Source organism: Sapajus apella, unplaced genomic scaffold (genome assembly GCF_009761245.1).
Source record: "Sapajus apella isolate SASKATOON/1434 unplaced genomic scaffold, GSC_monkey_1.0 scaffold110, whole genome shotgun sequence".
Taxonomy (NCBI): Eukaryota; Metazoa; Chordata; class Mammalia; order Primates; family Cebidae; genus Sapajus; species Sapajus apella.
In genome coordinates this window covers 2651022-2670435 of record NW_022437050.1, presented here as the reverse complement: position 1 = coordinate 2670435, position 19414 = coordinate 2651022, and the positions used below count along the sequence as shown (strand labels likewise).

The 19414-nt window shown below is 48.1% G+C and overlaps 1 protein-coding gene across 1 annotated transcript; it reads left to right on the top strand.

The window, feature by feature from the left end:
- Window positions 1-2596: 2596 nt before the first annotated feature.
- Window positions 2597-18344, top strand: NIPAL4 (NIPA like domain containing 4). The gene is made up of 7 exons (XM_032259641.1): window positions 2597-2600; window positions 2797-3303; window positions 6957-7196; window positions 10884-10940; window positions 12175-12265; window positions 15319-15479; window positions 15956-18344. Exons 1-7 carry the CDS (start codon window positions 2597-2599, stop codon window positions 16582-16584), a joined length of 1689 nt encoding a protein of 562 aa, XP_032115532.1. The 3' UTR covers window positions 16585-18344.
- The last annotated feature ends 1070 nt before the right edge of the window (window positions 18345-19414 follow it).

Here is a 19414-nt window from a genome sequence, read left to right as displayed (position 1 = left end):
AGTTCAATATTGCCCTTAACCCCTGACAAGGAGGCCCTGCCCTGACCCTACAATTTAGAGGTTCCACAAATCACAAACACATACAAAACTAAATGTATTAAAGAACATATTTGTGCATCTGTCTCTCAGGATCTGGGCTCAGGATCTGGGCTCAGCTCTGGCAATACAATCTGAAACATCCTCTCTTGTGATTTAAAAAGTCAGGTTGCTAAGCGAAGCCACTATTTAAAGTGTTCTCAACATCCATGCATGTACGCCCACACATGCACAATATAACTAAGTGACGTGACAGATGTATTAATTAGCTTAATTGTTGTATCATTTCATAACATACACCAATATCAAATCATTACGCTGAACATCTTAAACATACATAATTTTCATTCGTCAGTCATACTTCAATAAATCGAGGAAGAAAAAAGGTCGGGTCAGAGGGAAATACTCCATATCTCTCACCATATGTCCTTGGAACAAAAGCAAGCAAGTTTGAGAGTAGTGAGGGTCGGAGAGCTGTACCACGCTGGGCTCCGTGCTGATCCTGTTTTATAGCACATGGAGGGGCCGAACAGCAGAAATGCTTAGGGAAGAGAAAAAGAAGTTGAATTCTCTTGTCAAATTCTCCCTTGCAGATAGCATGGATGCATATCTTTTTTTTATCACGAAGTATTACTTCTGAATAGGGCCAGTCATCTAGTATCTTGCCACTCTGTGTTCAAGTTCATATGGGTCTTAGAGGTTTCACCTCTACTTGAACAGGGGTATGATACACTTCCAAAGTTAGAGGCAGGCCTGGGTGCACTCACCTGCAGACTTACATATATTCTGTTGGCAACAGCTGGGACTTCTGTCAACCACAGAAAAGAAAATCAAGCTTCTATTAAAGTTAGTTTTATTCAGAAGTCTTACTGAGGGCCTGTAATCTCAGCACTTTGGGAGGCTGAGGCGGGTGGATTGCCTGAGGTCAGGAGTTCGACACCAGCCTGGCCAACATGGTGAAACCCTGTCTCTACTAAAAATACAAAAATTAGTCAGGCGTGGTGGTGTGCATCTGTAATCCCAGCTACTCGGGAGTCTCAGGCAGGAGGATCACTTGAACCTGGGAGGTAGAGGCTGCAGTGAGCCGAGATCTAGCCACTAAACTCCAGCCTGGACGACAAAACAAAACTTTGTTTTTAAAAAAAAAAAAAAAAAAAAAAAAAAGTCTTACCGAAGACTAGAGACTGAAGACAAAAGTCTGGGAGAAGTCTTTTAGAAAGGTTCTATCCCACTGCTCTAAAACAGTGTTTCAGCTCGTAGCTTATTTACAGGTAGCGGAGGTGCAGTATGTGCTCAAACATTACAAGCTTGCTTAGAAGTTACAGTAAAGCAGAATCACATCAAAGTCTGGGTGCAAGAGTACATCAGGTCATAGATGGCAGAGGCATAGTCACTAACCTTGTCAAACGTTGTCCTATGTGTAGGAATAGGCAAGGTCTGGGGTCATTTATCTTTTAAGAAATGTAGTTTCACAGGCAAGAGATGTGGGGGCCTTGTGCTCTATCCTGTTTTGTTTTCAAAGCATTTTTCCAGAGACCTGAACCTCATTGCAGAATCAGGGGCCTGGGAAGTTATGCGGCAAGTAAAATGAGCAAACCTGGCTTCTTACATTCGCTGTGTAACATTTCCCTTTCTCTTTAACCTCTCCCCTCCCCAACCCAATCCCAGCCCCTGGGAGAAGGGGCTGTTGCATTTGACAGACAAAGAAATTGATCCTTATGCAGAGTAAGCAACTTGCTTAAAGTCATCCAGCAAGTTAGGGGAAGCCCCGTGCTGGGTGAATCGTCCTTGGAGGCCCAGCTAGAAGTCCACAAGTAGACAATGGAGGGTGGTAGCCAGGAGGACTGGCTTGGGGCTGGAGCAGCTCTGTTTACACCTGGCATCCTCATTCACTAGCTGTGCAGCCTTGGGAGCGAGTGTCTCGAAGTATTTAAAGTGCAGTTTTTTTTATTCCTATACAAGATATTAACATTAAGGGAAGCTGGTGACAGGTATATGGGAACTCTCTATAGTATTTTTGTAACTCTTCTATAAGTCTAAAACTATCTCTTGATAAAATTTAAAGAAATACAGTACTTGAGTACTTTGTGCCTCAGTTTCCTTTCTGTAAACAATAAAAATCTGTACATTAAAGGCAGTCATGAAGATTAAATGAACTGGAATTTTTCAGCACTTAGAATTCTGCCTGGCCTACAGCAAACTCTACGTAAGTGTTTTTAAGGTCCAGGTCAGTGTTTTTCTAACTTGTTTTTTATTGTTACCCATAGTAACAAATATGTTATTCTGTGTGTGTGTAAATAATTCTAAAGTGGTAATTTCAAAAACATTGGTCTCTAAGAGTTGATCACATCTTGTTTCCCCCCCATTAAATATAAGGTACTTGGAGGACAGGGAATGGTCTGACTCATTTTAGACTCCAATCACGGCATTTCCTTCTTTCACTTAATTTACCAAACTCCTATTCATTAGACATAAATATATATTGAGCACTAGGCCCTCACTAGGTACCTGTTAGACCTACTAGTGCCCAGCACAGATCAGATCTAGGTTGAATCGATGAATGGGTAAGGCAAGGAAAGGAGGTCAGAGGGCAGGAGGAAGGGAGCATAGGAGGGCGGAATGGGAGGAAGGGAGGAAAGGTGGAGGGGAGGAGGAGGGGGAGGAGGGGGGAGGAGGGGGAACGAGGAGGGGAGGAGGGAGGGGGGACGGTGGGAGGGCCAGAAGGATGGAAAAGAAGGAACCCAGGTTCCCGACTGGCAGCAGTACCCCCTTCCAACCCCCACGTTGCCACATCCATCTCGGCAGGAAAGTTGCCCCTTCTCCAGCCATCCAGGGCCTCAGTATTCTTTCACTGGGGATGGAGCTGGGTGCCGATTCGGTCATCGGAGGGGCGGTGCCGGGAAACCCGCCCCCTCGCCTCTGGCCCCTGGCACGGGGCGGTGACTCCAGGGCTGGGAGCCTGGCAGCGTCCTCGCCCCGGAAAGGCATGCGCCCCTCTGCGGGCGGCCCGAGCGCGGGGACCCCTCCCCCCGGAGTTGCCCAAGACACTGGGTGACTCCTCCCCGGGGACCCTCCCCCTCTGGGACGCGTCACTCTCCCCACTCCTAGGTGCGGACCCCGGCGGCTTCTCGCGCGCGAGCCACGCGGGGGACAAGTCGCGGCCACCTGCTCCGGAGCCGGGGAGTCCGGGCGCCGTCCGCCCGCGCGTCGGTCCGCGTGCCCCGAGCCCCATGGAGCTGCGGGTCAGAAACACCAGCTGTGAGAACGGTGCGTGCGGCAGGGCTGGGGAACCACGCGGGCTCCGCGCTTCGCACCCTCAGTTCCTTGCCACCCCTCTCCCTCGCATCCTCCCAGGGGGCCCAAGGCGGGGGAGGGGCAGGACCAGCACCAGGTGGCTGCCCCCCGCCCCCACCAGCTTTGAAGATCAGGGTTCTGGCTGAGACTTCTCCTTCATCTTTGCATCTTCCCTGACAGGAGTCAGGGAAGGAAAGGATGTCCCCTGGGTTGAAATGGGGGTTTGGGGTGGGGGGCAGGCATTTGGACGAAAGCAGACACTCTGAGAGGTGGGGGTTGGGGTTGGGGGATTCTGTGTTTTTAATGTATAGTTGCTTCAGGTTTGAGTACCTGCGCAGTTGGGGCTTTCTCTCTGGGTCAATGTGAGGACCACCAAAGGATGGTCTTGCTTTGGGAAAGAAAGGGAAAGGACCGCAGGAAGGGGTAAAGAAAGACCCTTGGCTTCCTATTGCTTTCTGACCATAAAGCAGGTAGTGGACTAGGCCCTTTAACCTGCATTATCTCACTGAATCCTTAAAACAACCCTAGAAAGAAATTATAATAAGTATTATTACTTTACTATCTTGTTATCCCCATTCTAAAGACACAGAAGCTGATGCTCTGAATGGCTAATAATTTGCTCCAGGTAATACAGTGAGGAAATGGAATATAGATCCAGGGCTCGTGGATACTAAACCCTCAACTCCTTCCTTGGTGTAGCTCCACTTTCCTACCTTGTCTTGGAATCGCAGGCTGTGGGATGTCCCTGTTTCTCCAACTTCTTCCTGTCTGCAGTGAAGCTTTCAAAACCAGCCTGTTGGGTGTCTGACTTTGGTTTCCTCGACAAGGCAGGCCACATTCAGGCTCGCCTTTTCTCTGAGGGCAGAATGTGGTTCCCTGGTCCTAGCACATTCTGGAAGAGATGGCAGGGATCATCTGGCCCATGCTCAGAATTGGGTTTACTTTGGCCATCAGCCCTCTCTCTTTTTTGCTTTTCACTGCAGTGGGAGAACTTGACTCAATGGAGGGTGCTGAGCCCTTGGGTGCTGCAGGCTTTACTGTGACAGCCAAGTCCATCCACAGAGGGTTCTTTGGCTCCACCTGCTCCAAGTGCACCTTCAGGGATCAGGGGAAGGGCATGGGGATGAGTCTGGTCTTCCTCTCAGGAGTCACCTCCCTTAGCCAATGTCCTCCCAGGCTCTGGCTCATTTCCTGGGCTCAGGGAACTCCCCAGATTCAGCTCTTGGGCAAGGAAGCCTGAGCTGGATAAACAGGAATGAGCAGTGCAGAACAAGTCTGATTAGGGACTGAAATGCCTCCTGTCTCATCTTCCCTTGATTGTGACATTGGTTTTGGAAAGAAATATCTCACACTGCAAAAGACACATGGATGTGCCCCAGTGGGTTCTGGGTGCAGATCTTCCACTAGATGTTGGTGTGACTTAAGCAAGCCCTTCCCCTTCTCAGGGCCTCAGTATCCCCAGCTGAAAGTAATAATTTAGACTGCTTTCTAAGGGCTCTTCAAGCTCTGTAATTCATGGGTCTGTGTCATGGAAGAAAGGTCAACATTGCCCTTCGTCTGTTCCACCAAGTTGCCACTCTGCTCTGCAGATGTTCCAGAGCCAGAGCTGCTTGACCCTGGACTTTGGGGCTCTTCCAGGCACTGGCTGGGAGTTCTAGCTTGGTGGGAGAAATACTTGGCTGAGGCTTACATCCTTGGCATAGGGGCCTTGGCGATACGCAGCTTGAAAAAGGCCTTCTACCTCCAGAGGTTACAAACTCAGATGCCTACAAAGGCCAAGCACATGCCAGAAATGACTGAAAGGCACCAGATGAGACTCTTGGAGAATTGTAGAGAGTATGTCCTGTTTTAGGGGGCAACACTGCCCAGCTGCAGCCAGCTGTTCCCTTAAACGAGGGCCCAATATGGTAAGCAGATCTGATTTTTCAGTGTAGCCTCACATCTGAATTTTCATGCAAAATCTCCCAATTTTGATTTCTATTTTAAAATACCTCTTAGGGCCAGGCACGGTGGCTCACACCTGTAATCCCAGTGCTTTGGGAGGCTGAGGCAGGAGGATAGCTTGAGGCTACGAGTTCGAGACCACCCTGGACAACATAGCAAGACCCCCATCTCTACCCAAAAAACAAAAACAAACAAACAAAAAACGTCTTAGGAGGCCAGATGCTACCTGCTTTATTGAGGTGTGTGTGGTGGTTAAGAGCACAGGCTTTGGCATCAGATAAGCTTAGAATCTAACACTGGCTTCGCCACTTCGTACCGTGTTTTGGCTTTGGGCAGGCTACTGAACTTATCAGGGCCTCAATTTCTTCAACTAAAAGCCTAGAAATGATTGTTATGCCTGTTTCCAAGTGGTCATTAGAAACCCTCCTGGAAAACCGAGGACCATGTGAGTAGCAGCACTGGGGAATTATTGGCTATTATTTGTAGTTTCCTTGAACTTGTGTGCTTCTTCTGGCTGAGGGTTTGCCTTTGTGCCCAGGTTTGTTCTTGCTGTCCTTGGTGTTTGTCCCCACAAGGCATGCAATGGTGGGATGGCTCCGAGGCCTGAGGGCTGATCCAGATTCTTGAGGACTCTAGGAGCTCGATAGCAAACCAAAGACAGAGTCTGTATGGGGTGGCAGGGACGCTGATCTCTTCATAACCTAAAGGAGACCCCAGCCACTGACCACAGCACCAGAGGTCTAAGAAGCAAGGCCTAAGAATGGTCAGTTTCATCTAGCAGGAGGCCCACCACTTAGTCATCTTGAGGCCCGGAAGAGGCTTGTGGACTCTCTAGCCTCACTCCTTTGCGTATCTGATCAGCAGCCTCCCATTGCAGCTGCAGCTTAGGGAGACAAGTGAAGATGTCTCTGGGAGGGAGATTCCCTTGGAGGGATCATGAGCTATTGGAAGTCCACATGCCCAAAGGCTGGGCAGGGATTCCTGAGGAGGGGCCCGAGATTGGACTCAATGACTCCTGAGAGCTTGGGGGACCCTGCCTGAGGTGTGAGCCATCAGCATAGATTAGTGGTTACACAGTAGGGTTCTGGAGTCAGTCTGTGTATCCTTTCTTTTTTTTTTTTTTTTTGAGATAGTCTCATTCTGTCACCAGGCTGGAGTACAGTGGTGCGATTTCAGCTCACGGCAACTTCTGCCTCCTGGGTTCAAGCGATTCTCCTGACTTAGCCTCCTGAGTAGCTGGTACTACAGGTGTGCACCACCACGTGCAGCTAATTTTTGTCATATTGGCCAGGCTGGTCTCGATCTCCTGACCTTGTGATCTGCCTGCCTTGGCCTCTCAAAGTGCTCAGATTACAGATGTGAGCCATCGTGCCCGGCCAGTCTGTGTATCCTTAAGCAAGGAACCTGACCTCTCATTACCTCCACGTTGACATCTGTGAAATGGGGATTAAGACATCGTTCACCTGACACGTGGTTGCAAAAATTTGTTGTGGCCATTCAAAGGAAGCCTCTAGCTAGAGTAAACACTCACTGAACACTATTATTTTTAGATGGAGACACAGTATATGGGCAGAGTCCTGCAGTAGTGGAAGTACAAGGTCTGAAACAGTGGCCAATTCCAATATTTTTAAAGTGTATAAATGTCCCCAGTGTGACTCTCTTACCGTGGTCTTCCCATCCAGGTTCCCTGCTCCACCTCTACTGCTCCTCCCAAGAAATCTGGTGCCAGATTGTTGGTGACCTCAGCCCTGAGGTGCCCAGCAATGCCACCTTTCATAGCTGGCAGGAGAGGATCAGGCAGAACTATGGCTTCTACATCGGCCTGGGCCTGGCCTTCCTGTCCTGCTTTCTCATCGGCAGCAGTGTTATCCTCAAGAAGAAAGGCCTCCTACGACTCGTGGCCACGGGAGCCACTCGAGCTGGTAGGTTCGTGGGGCAGGAGAGGATGGGGTGCAGGGCAGCAATCTAAGAGGATGGCCTCCGCAAGGCACAAAAGGCTCATTGTCAATCCTGTTGGGAATCCCACCTGCCAACAGGGTTAGGGTTTAGGGTTATAAAGGAAGACTTCCAACAGGAGGTCTCAGTGTAGAGAGCCAACAGGAGGCCTTCCTTTAGAATCCAACCTTTCCTGAGAACTTCATGATATGTTTATTAGAGAAGGGAAGCAGCAAGTCTCAAGATCAAGAATCAGATACTGCAGATCTGGTCTTGGTCCTACTTCCTACCAATGCCAACATAGGCAAGTCACAACTTCTCTGCAAAATTGGAATAGATAGCTCTGCTCAGAACAATGTCAGATGCTGGTGTGCGCTCACTTACCATCCAACTGAGCCCCCTTCTGGGCTGCCAAAAAATGGCTAGGTTTCTGCTGACAAGGGAGGAAAATGAGATGTGTATTTGTGAAACAATACTTGAGAAAAGGAATCCTGTGCAAAAGGACTCACTCATTTAATCACCATTTCTCGCCTGCCTGCTGTATGCCAGGGACAGTGCCAGACGTGGGCATGTATGGGGATGGTTCACTGGAGTGGAACCATCAGTCAAACAGAAGAGACAGATGAGTCAGCGGGCAGTTGTTTTATCATGGGGAAAATCCAGCCTGCTATGGGGGAGTATTTTGGAGGGGTGTGTAAAGCCCAGACTCAGGGGACTAGGGGAGGTTTTCTAGAAGAGATGATCTCTAAACTGAGACTGAGATGGTGAGGAGACAGCAAGGTAAAAGGGGAAAGAGGGAGACAGTGCTCCAGACAGAAAAAACAGCATGTGCAAAGGCTCAGAGGTAAGAGAGAGCTTGTGATACTAGAAACTGAAAGTCATTCAGGGTGGCAGGAACAGGAGGATGCACGTAGCGAAGGGCCAGCTCATGAAGGGTCTTGTAAGCTGAAGCACGGGGCTGGAGTGCAATCGTTAAGTGACTGAATGGTTTTAAGCAGGAGAGTAACACGGTCTAATTTGCAATTTGAAAAAAAGCCCTGGTTGCTGGGTGAAGATCAGATCAGGGGACAAGCCTGGAGCCTGGGAGCCCACGTAGGTGAGCACAAGACAGAACTTGGGCCTGGAAGATGGAAATAGGAATGGAGACAAGTGGTGGATTCCAGAGCTAGTTTTTGAAGGTAGAACTTACCAGCTTTGATACAGACTGGCTTCAAGCAAGGGGTTAAAAAACAAAACAAAACAAAACACTCCAGGATGACTCAGGCTCTTTACCTGAGCACCTGGGGAGATGGAGGTGCTATGTTCTGAGATGAAGAACACAGAAGGAGGAACAGGTTTATGGGAAGATGGTGCATTCAAGTTTGGACATGTTCAGTTTAATGTTTGTGGGATGTTGCACTTTGGAAGCAGACTACAGGGGTTCTAATTCTGGCTCCTCGATTCCTTGTTATGCAATTCTGGGCAAGAAAAGTATCCTTTTCTGTGCCTCAGTTTTCTCATCTATAACATGGAGATAAGAATCGTACCAGCCTGAAGGGTTATAAGAAGATGTAACATAGTTAGAATCATACCTAGCACAGAGAGCGCTAGTGTCGGTGTCACTGTTGTCTAAGCGGGAGGTTCCCACGGTTAGAGGTACAGGTCTAGAGCCCATGTGTTCTGCAAAATGAATAGCTGTGAGGTTCGGGGATGAGTCAGGAACGATGGGCATTGCCGTTCCACCCTTCACTTCTGGACAAGTATTCGAAAGGCCAGAGACCTCCCAGAGTTCCAGGGAAATTTCTGCTTGTGCTCAGAGAAGGTGTCATTGGCCATTCAAAAGCCAGCTTCCCTGGAATCTGTTTTGTTCTCCAATAGGCTATTTCAGTATCTCCTGTGATTTCAACCCTTAGAGTAAAATGCTCTCCGAGTTCTTAATATTTACAGGAAATTCTGATGTTTTTAGGAACCCGATGAAAACAAGAGACCTTCTTCTTAGAAAAGGGGGCATTTCCAAAAGGCAACATGAGATTTTTGGATTTCTACAAAACTGTCTCAAACCCATCTACCATCATCCATCATTATCATCATCTTTGCTGCTAATGTTATTGATTATTAACTATGTGCCCGATCCTGAACGAAGCAGACATAATTCCTGGCTTTGTGGAGCTTCTTTCTACTGGGGGAAATGCCAGAAAATAAGCAGGTCAACTAAAATTATAAACAATAATGCCATGAAAGAGAAGAACTGGGTGTTAGGGAAGAGAACCCCAGCTGGGTGCACTCATGCCTGTAATCCCAGCACTTTTGGAGACTGAAGTGTCAGGATCACTTGAGTCTAGGAGTTAAGACCAGCCTGGGCAACATAGTGAGACCCCATCTGTTCAGAAATATTTTAAAATTAGCCAGGCATGGTGGCATATGACTGTAGTCAGCTACTCAGGAGGCTGAGGTGGGAGGATCCCTTGAGCCCAGGTGTTTGAGCCTTCACTGAGCTATGATAATGCCACTGCATACTTTGGCCTGGGTGACTGAGTGAGACCCTGTACTGGGGGAGGGAGGGAAGGAAAAATGTAAGGAAGAAAGGGGAAGGAAGGGAGGAAAGGAAGAGAGAGAGGAAGGAAAAAAGGAAGGAAAGAAGGAAAGAAGGAGGGAGGGAGAGAAGGAAAGGGAAGGAAGGGAAGGAAGGAAAGGAAGGAAGGAAGGAAAGAAGGAAGGAAAGAAGGAAGGAAGGAGGGGGGAGGGAAGGAGGGAACTCCAATAGGAAATAATAGATAGGGTCAGGAATGACATCATAGGGGAGGCAACATTCACACAGCAACCTGCAGGGTGAGTATAAGTTTAGGCAAATATTAGTAGGAAGAGTGTTCTGGACACAGGGAAAGCATGTGCAAAGGCCTTCAGGCAGAAAAGAGCTCATCGTTTTTGGAGAGCTAAGAGAGGAGAAGAGTGGCAGGAGACGCGCTTGGACAGGTGAGCAGGGCCCATACTATGCATGGTCTTGCTAAGGATTCTGGTCTTTACGCTAAGAGCAATCAGAAGCCATTGGCCAGCCAGAAGTTGAGGAGGGACATAATCTGACTTGCATTCTTAAAGGACCACTGGCTGCCATGAAAAAAAAAAAACGTTATTAAAGGGCCAAGAATGGAACCAGAGTAACTTTGAAGGAGGCTATTGCCTCTATCGGAAGCAGGGATGACGGTGCCTTGGTGTGGCAGGTGGCAGCGGAGTGGACACATGTGAGATGCTTTTTGGAGTCAGTTACCAGGATGGACAGGATGCAGAGGAGAGAGAGAAGAGTCAAAGGGCAATTCCCTGGCTTCTCCTGAAGCAACTGGATACATGAGAGTGTCATTTACTCTGTTTCATTTGGCAGGTGGGTGGGGAATGTGTAAAACCAAGAGCTCCATTTAGGACAGAGATTGAGATGCCGGTGAGAAATCCGAGAGGAGATGTGAAGTAAGCAGTTGGATATACACCTGGACTCAGAAGAAAGGTCCAGGCTAGAGATACAGAGGCACCAGATATAGATGGTGTTTAAAACTTTAGAAACAAATGAACCCACCCAGGAGAAGGCCCAGAACCAAGCCTCTAGGACCAGCTCTTAGAGGCCGGGGAGTGAGCAGAGAGTTAGGAGAGGTGCCTGAGAAAGTGTGCCAAGTTCCAACCCAGCTTTGTGTCCATTCCCTCTACAGTGGACGGAGGCTTCGGCTACCTGAAGGATGCAATGTGGTGGGCCGGATTTCTCACCAGTAAGTGGGTTGTTTGCTACTAATAACAGTGGCTGGAGACAAAGGGAGGGGTGGGCGCGACATTTTTGTCTCTAGTATGGCAAGTGTGAATCTGAGGCCCAGATTCCCAGGGGAAAACCTTGAATACCTTTGCAGGGAGAACATCTTATCATCAAAGCCAATCTTCATCCGTGAAGTGGCTACCCCCAGAGAGGTTTGCACAGAGCTGGCAACAATGAAAGTGTATTTTCTCAACTTCCCTTTAAACATAGGCTGATAATATCACTGCCTGTTGGCAGTGGACTCTTGACTTCTACATGGTAGACTGGGACTCCTAGGCCAATTTCTCCCAGTTCGCAGGCAGTTAATGTGTTGCCCACTTAGAACATAGCTGGTCCGTCACTTAAAGTTTGCCCAAATTTGCATACTCACACATTTCCCCCACTTTCCACCCACCCTCTCCTGCTATCAAACCCTGACTCTTAAAGGTGGAAAATTAACCAGGTTTCTGTTATAATTCCTCTATGCCAAGTTTTGATCCCCATCTCAGTCAGAGCTATCCCACGGACCCTCTGCTTTTAAAGGGGAGACCCAGGTGGTTCTCTATCAGCAGAGAAATGGAAAAGACACTTTTCTGATCATCACAGCTATCACATATTGAGGGCTTACTATGTGCTAAACTTTCTAAGTGTTATCCTGTGTATTAACTCAGAAATTTACAAACTGGAAACTCGGACGGAGAGAAACAACTTAGGCCCATTGGGAATGCCAGATTTTTCTAATCACCTGCCTGTCAGTCCAGACTGGTCACAATTCCATTGGAAAAGAGGGGTCCATGGACCAGCTGGTACCTGGAGAATCAATAACTGTAACTATTTCTTCCTTCGATAACGAACACTTCCTAGAATTTAAATTAACGATCTAGTCCAAAATACTCACGGTCCCTGAGACAAATTTAACTGTGCCGGGATTAGAAGCCAAGAGGCCAAAAGAGCAAGAGGGCTTCTACCCCGTAAGCATGTCATGTGACCTTGGGCTCTGGGCCTTAGCTTCACCACCTTTAAAATGGAAGGATCTGATCCGGATAGGCTGGGACTGACCTTCCATCAGACTCTCTAGGGAGAGAGCGTATGGATCAGGATTTTAAGGAATGCTGGTCTGGGATTCTCCAGATGGTTGCACACAGAATGATTCGTCTGGAACGGAGATGGTGCCTCTGCACCGTGCTAGCCTCTTTTCTCACTTCATTTCCCAGTGGCTGCTGGAGAAGTTGCCAACTTTGGAGCCTATGCATTTGCACCCGCAACGGTCGTCACGCCTCTGGGAGCACTGAGTGTCCTCATAAGGTTATTGTCCCCTCTCCAGCCCTCTCTTATTCTGTTCCATTTTCAGTTTGTTGAGGCCTGGAACTGCCAAGTGGGGTCGGTTGCCACTTGGCAATCAGGGACCTGGGTTGGTCTCAGCCTCCAGAAAGAGACCCTTTCTTTTTTTGCTGCCTCTTGCCCCAGCATCCCCTTGACTAACTGGGTAATAGGCAGGCCAAGCCCAAACCAGTTGGAAGGTCTTCCACCATCACCACGCCGAATGGCATGTCAGTATTTTGGTGCCGAAATAGATGCAGCATACAAGTTAACAGCATGTGCCCTGATTAACTCTGCCTGAGTTCTAATCCTCGCTCTACCACTTAGTAGTTGTGTTGCCATGGGCAAGTCATTTAAGCCACTTAGTCACTGTAAGCCTCATTTTTCCAATCTGCAAAATGGGGATGCCAGTAATACCCACTGGAGTCATTGTTCTGAGGATTGAACGAGATAATGCACAGAAAATGCAGTAGAGAGCTGGTACCATACAATAACAGTGGCTATCACATAGTGAGGGCTTAGTGAGTGCTGAACCTTCTGAATCTATCCCGCATATTAACTCATTTAATCCTCACAGCATCCCTAGCTGAGGCCAACAGAGGTGAAGCAACTTGGCCAACGTCACCAGATTCTAAGAGGCCAGGCTGGAATTCTAACCCAGACAGTCTAATTCCAGAGTCAGGGGGCTTAACTCTCAAGTAAACACTCAACAAATGTCTGATAGTTTTAAAAGTAATTGATACTAAATATCTGTGCTTCCCACTGCCCCTAGTCCTCCGAGCCACAAGCACAGAGCCAGTTCCTCTGTGGGGGTCCTGGAGCCCCATTTGAAGGAGACTCTGATTGTTGGCCTAACCTTGGAACGCTGGTAAATGGCAGCAGACCACACCCAGTACCCATCATTTGTTTTACCATCTTGATAAAAATTTTGCAACATTTACACACTCAAATAGAACCATGACTCATGCTGTACAACTGGCCGATGACAGCTGATGTGGCTGTGATACCATAATTGCATATCTGATGAGTTTGCAAATTCCTACCCTGGGGAAGTTGGGAGAGTCATGAAATCCTCCAGTGTGTGGCCCCTGCCTGCATGAATAATCTCTTGAATGGGACATTGTGGCCAAAATGTTTTTGGTAGTTTCATAGGAAAGATAGAACACAGACAAGAGAGCTTAGATATCAGTTGCCTCTCTCCTGAAAACTTGAACCAGGATTTTTGAGGCTAATTAGGCCCTGAGACAGCCAATAGGTTTTGTTTTGTTTTTGTTTTTGAGACAGAGTTTTGCTCGTCGCCCAGGCTACAGTGCAATGCTGTGATCTCAGCCCACTGCAACCTCCCCCTCCCCACTTCAAGGGATTCTCCTGCCTCAGCCTCCTGAGTAGCTGGGATTACAGGTGACTGCCACCATACCCAGCCGATTTTTTGGTATTTTTTAGTAGAGGCAGAGTCTCACCATGTTGGTCAGGCTGGTCTCGAACTCCTGACCTCAGGTGATCCACCTGCTTCAGCCTCTCAAAGTCCTGGGATTACAGGCATGAGCCACTGTGCCTGGCCAATAGGTTTTTACCCTAAACTAATGCCACCTTCGTGAAGAGGAGAAGCATGCCCCAGTGATCCTATGTGGCTTGCTTGTGACTTTTTTCCCTTCCTCTCTTGCCTCTGCTGGCTTGGGTAAAGGACGTGAGGGGAATGGATATCATAACACCATCGTGCAGTAAGGAACTAGAGATAATTTGCCCAGAAACTGAAGACTCAGAGAAGTCACAAGGATCCTCTTCCATGAGGCATAGAAGAAAACCCACTGACAATTAGAAAGAACTTGAGCCCAACTCCTGGTTTGACTACTTGCTAGTCATTTGACCTTGCCGAATCATTTTTTCTATGAGATTCAGTCTTTTCATCTATCAGCTGGAGATAGTATACTTCACTTTGCAAAGAGTTTTGAGATGCTAGTGAGATAAATGGGAAGTTCCTAGCACCATACATAGTAGGTAATAAATGCCTAAGACATGGAAAGATACCTGCGATTGCCATTAAAGTTGTTTATATTGGCTTATACAAATGAAAGAAACAGATCTGTCATGGATGACCTGAGGAGCAGAGATGGGGCAAAACCCAAAAGTTACCAGGAGGCAAATTTTTGGTGATGAGAGCAAACCTACAATGGGCTCATTTGGCTTGTGAAGGGGTGGGGTCCCTGCCACCAGAGGTATATATAAGCCAAAGCTGAGAGCCATCTGTTGGCAGTGCTAAGAGAGGATGTGTCCATTGGGTAGGCAGTGAGACAAGAGCATTCTGAAGTGCTCTTCCAACTCTTCTGTTTGGGAATACTTTCAGTCTCTAAAATAGAAGAAATTCACCTGCATTTCTATTCCTCCAGCAAATACTGTAACACTGCCAGAAATGAGTTTCTATATGAGACATTTTTTGACCCCAGCTCAGGAGGACTGGGGGCCGTGAGACATACAAATATTTCGTATCAACTATTTTGAAAGCTATCAGACATTTTTTGAGTGTGTTTACTTGAGAGGCAACATGGCGTATCAATGAAGCGCCCTGACTCTGGAATTAGACTGCCTGGGTTAACATTTCAGCCTGGCCTCCTAAAACCCGCTGGCCTTGGCCAAGTAGCTTAACCTCTGTTGGCCTCCGCTAGGGATGCTGTGAGGATTGAGTTAATATATGGGGTAGATTCAGAACGTTCAGCACATACTAAGCCCTCCATATGTGATAGCTGTGGTTATTATTTGGTATCAGCTCTGCACTGTGCATTTTCTGTGCATTATCTCATTTAGTTCCTGAGAACAATGCCTCCCGTGGATATTACTAGCATCCTCATTTTGCAGATGGGGACAATGAGGCTTAGAATGGTTCCATGACTTGCCCATTTTTTGGAAGAAAATCTTCCACGTGAGAGAGTAGTGAGGTCTGATCTGTTGCTCTCTGTGAGTGTTTGCTCAGGCCCATTTTTCTTTGGGATTCTGGGACAGGCATGGCTGTTCTAATCTCCTTCTCCCATCTCCACGTGCAGTGCCATCCTCTCCTCATATTTCCTGGGAGAGAGTCTGAACCTGCTGGGGAAGCTGGGCTGCGTGATCTGTGTGGCCGGCAGCACGGTGATGGTGATACACGCCCCTGAGGAAGAGAAGGTCACCACCATCATGGAGATGGCTTCCAAGATGAAAGACACAGGTAGACTCCAAGCCCCTGAAGAGCAGGAAAATACTGGAGGTTGAATGTCCCCCACTGCCCCATAAAAGGTCAGATCGGGTTCTGACCATCTCAGGTGCTGCCACCTAGAGGAGAAGGCAAGCTAAAGAAGAAACACGGATGGGCTGGTAATTGTTAGTGAGGCTAGTTTAAAGGCTTCCTGGCCCGATATGTATGGATACCAACACTGTTCTGAGTGCTTTAAATACAGTATCTCATTGAATCCCACAAAACAGCCTTACGATTGCTGGTCCTCTTTTACAAATGGGGAAACAGTTCTTGGGGGTTTAACAACTTAACCAAGCTATTAGAAAGTCATGAAGCTGGGACTGGAACCCACGTTTGTCTGACTCTAGAGCCCATGGTCTTAAGGCTGCCTCCCACTGCCATGAGTCTGGGCCCTAGACACTGCCTGCACCCTCCACAGCCCAGCGCCGCTTCTCCTTCTCCTCCCAAAGGGTACATCGTGTTTGCTGTCCTTCTGCTGGTGTCCTGCCTCATCCTCATCTTTGTCATCGCCCCGCGTTACGGGCAAAGGAATATCCTCATCTACATCATCATCTGCTCTGTGATCGGGGCCTTCTCCGTGGCTGCTGTCAAGGGGTTGGGCATCACCATCAAGAACTTCTTCCAGGGGCTGCCAGTCGTACGGCACCCGCTCCCCTACATCCTGTCCCTCATCCTGGCACTGTCTCTCAGCACTCAGGTCAACTTCCTCAACAGGGCACTGGATATTTTCAACACCTCCCTGGTGTTCCCCATCTACTACGTGTTCTTCACCACGGTGGTCGTTACCTCGTCCATCATCCTCTTCAAGGAGTGGTACAGTATGTCTGCTGTGGACATTGCGGGCACTCTCTCGGGCTTTGTCACCATCATCCTGGGCGTGTTCATGCTGCATGCTTTCAAAGACCTGGACATCAGCTGCGCCAGCTTACCCCACATGCATAAAAACCCACCCCCTTCTCCTGCCCCGGAGCCCACTGTCATTAAACTGGAAGACAAGAATGTCCTTGTGGACAATATAGAACTCGCCAACACCCCGTCGCCAGAAGAGAAACCCAGAGTGTTTACAATCCATTCTTGAAGCTTGGAATATGTGAGAGGGTGAGCCTGATGGTACAGCCTGACCTCCGAATTTCAAAACCACCTGGTTACTTTCAGTGCCACTGTTACCAGTGGGCTCTCTTTTCTTGAGAAGTTCATTTATACCTCATCACTGTTTCCAGGAGAAAAATCTCTACCCAAATAGTGGTAGTGGCAGAACTTCCTGGAAACAGACTCAGTGACCAAATACTCAAGTTTACATCAGTGCCTGCCGGTCCCCTGGACCTCCCTTCTCATTCATTCTTTTGGTGCCATCTCTATGTCGTTGGGAAGAAGACGGAATCTGACCCATTGAATGTAGCGCAGTCCGAGGACTTCCCTGAGATATTTATTGGTCATTAGGAGTTTCTTCACACCAAGTCTCCTCCTGAGATGGAATCTCCATTGTTATTATTATTATTATTTTTTCCAGCTCAAGAATGAAACAGAGCTGGTTCCCAGAGACCCAGAGAGCATTTGGCCATACCTCCCTATCCAGAGCTGACAGGGACACAACCAATGTAAAATACCCTGTTGATCTTGCCACTTTCTTTTTGGAAACAGAAGCAAGACCTCAGCTGACCTTCTTACTGTGAAAGCCACTTGATGTCTCAGGGAAAATTTTCAACCAGCTCATTCCCCGAGCACTCCAGCCTGGCGGTCAGCACCTTGGTATCCACCTAGTCCCTCCCACCCTCACCCCTTCCCTCTCTACTTACATCCTAAGGAGTCAGTCACTGAGACATAAAGATAGTCATCACAGGACGGGACACAAAACAACAGTAATAGGGCCACAGCCAAACTGGTGGCCAAACCCAGCGTTTCATTTTGTCTTACTCAAAAAAAAGAACAGCAGACTCACTGCTTCACAGGGGCCTGGCTGCCAAGCTAGAATTTCGCAGAATGCACTTTTCTTTTCCTTAAGGAGTCAACCAACCTGTGATCTGGGGAGGTGGGGAGGGGATGAGGAGCAAAGTTGGGATTTGGCAGAAGGCAGCCCCAGGTTCTCCTAGGGGCTAACTTTTGTGTTGACTCTAGTTCTCATCTGGGAACTTAGGAGAAAAGGGCTCAGGGGTAATTTCTGGGCTGCAGCCTTAAAGGCTTGGATAGTGGGATCAGCTCTAAATCTCAGTGGCCAAGTGGAGGCGCAGACTTGGCATGGGGTGCATTCTAGCTGTTGACCAGATTGCCACCTAGCCCCCAACTCCACTGATGAGCTGCCCGCACTGGGAGGCAGTATGCCCTGACTTTTCCAACACCACCGCTACGGGGAGTACCTTTGGTCCCCTCACATTTGGCCAGAGGCGTACCCAAAACCAGAGCAGATGGAGGAGAGAGAATTACTATTCCTTCCCTTCCCATCTCCTTTCTAGCCGCAGGAGTGTGGGGGTTGGAGAAGGACATTAGAAAGGGAAGTTAGCAGGCTGGTATAACTGGAAAGAGGGAAGCCTTGATTCTCAGCCCCCAAGTTGGTGCAGGGCTGCCCCCGTGTGACTCTACCTGCACTCTGTGTTTGTATCCTTTGCCCTAAGTGTGCCAAGCCCGGATAAATTCCTGCTGGCCTTGGAGCTCCAAGGTTTGGCTGAGCGGCAGACTGCCTCCCTGCCCCTTCAGCCTCAAATCCCGTTTTTGATGAATGTGGATTTCTGTCTGTAATGAAAAGCAATGCAACAAGTTGGATCTTGAGAATGGCAGTAAACTGAGGGCCCTGAGAGTGTGGTCTGCAGGGTCAAGAATAAAGACTTCAGATTATATTTACTCGATACTTGTGTCTTGACCTTCCTGGAGCATGGAGTGATGAAACTGGTTTTTCTAGTGCTGGAGGGACAGTCTCCAATCTCTGAATGAATGTGGCTGCCAATACAGCCCCTACCATGTCCTTGATAATTAACACCCTTGGTAGAGTGGGAAAGATAGTTTTTGAAATAGAATCAGTTGAAGACAACTCTCCCCCGGTTAACACCTGAGCCCTTACCAGGCACCAGGCACAGTAGGTGCTTCCTGTGAATTCTCTCTTTACCTCCTCACAAATCCGCAAGTTGGATATGTTTTTATTCCCATTTATAGATGAGGAAAGGAACTCAAAGAGGTTAAATAATTGCCCAAGGTCACACAGCCAAGAAGAGCAAAGCTGATACCTGGTTTAACCACCAGGCGTAGTGTGTCTCTCCAAGACTAACCTGGCATAATCATTCAATGCATATATTTTTTAGTTGCCTTAAAGACTAACCCAGTTGCATAATCTGTTTTGTGTGTGTGTGTGTGTTTTGAGACAGGGTCTGGTTCTGTCACCTATGCTGGAGTGCAGTGGTGTGATCCTAGCTCACTACAGCTTCAAACTTCCAGGCTCAGGTTTGGTAAAGATGAGGCCTTGCCCTGTTGCCCAGGCTGGTCTCAAACTCCTGTTCTAAAGTGATCTTCCCACGTTGGCCTCCCAAAATGCTGGGATTTTAGGCCTGAGCCACTGTGCCTGGTGCATAATCTGATTCTACTTTATTCACTTATTTTCTTGTGATCTGTGCTCTCTCCCCATCTGGATATAAGCTTCATGAGAGTTGGCTCTGATTTACTGCTTATCCTCGGTACCTAGCACATCGTAGGCACTAAAAAATATATGCATTGAATGAAGGAACATCACAGTCCTTCCTTGCCCAAACTCTCCTGGAGACCAGCACTCAATGCAAGGCAGATCATAACAGAACGCTGCATGTCAAGCAAAGCAACTGTAAACTGATGTAGTCAGCAGTTTCTGAGCACATAGCCTGTGACAGGCGCTACTGGGTGTTTTCACAGAGAACGTCATTGATGATCACGACACTTTGGAGGTAGAT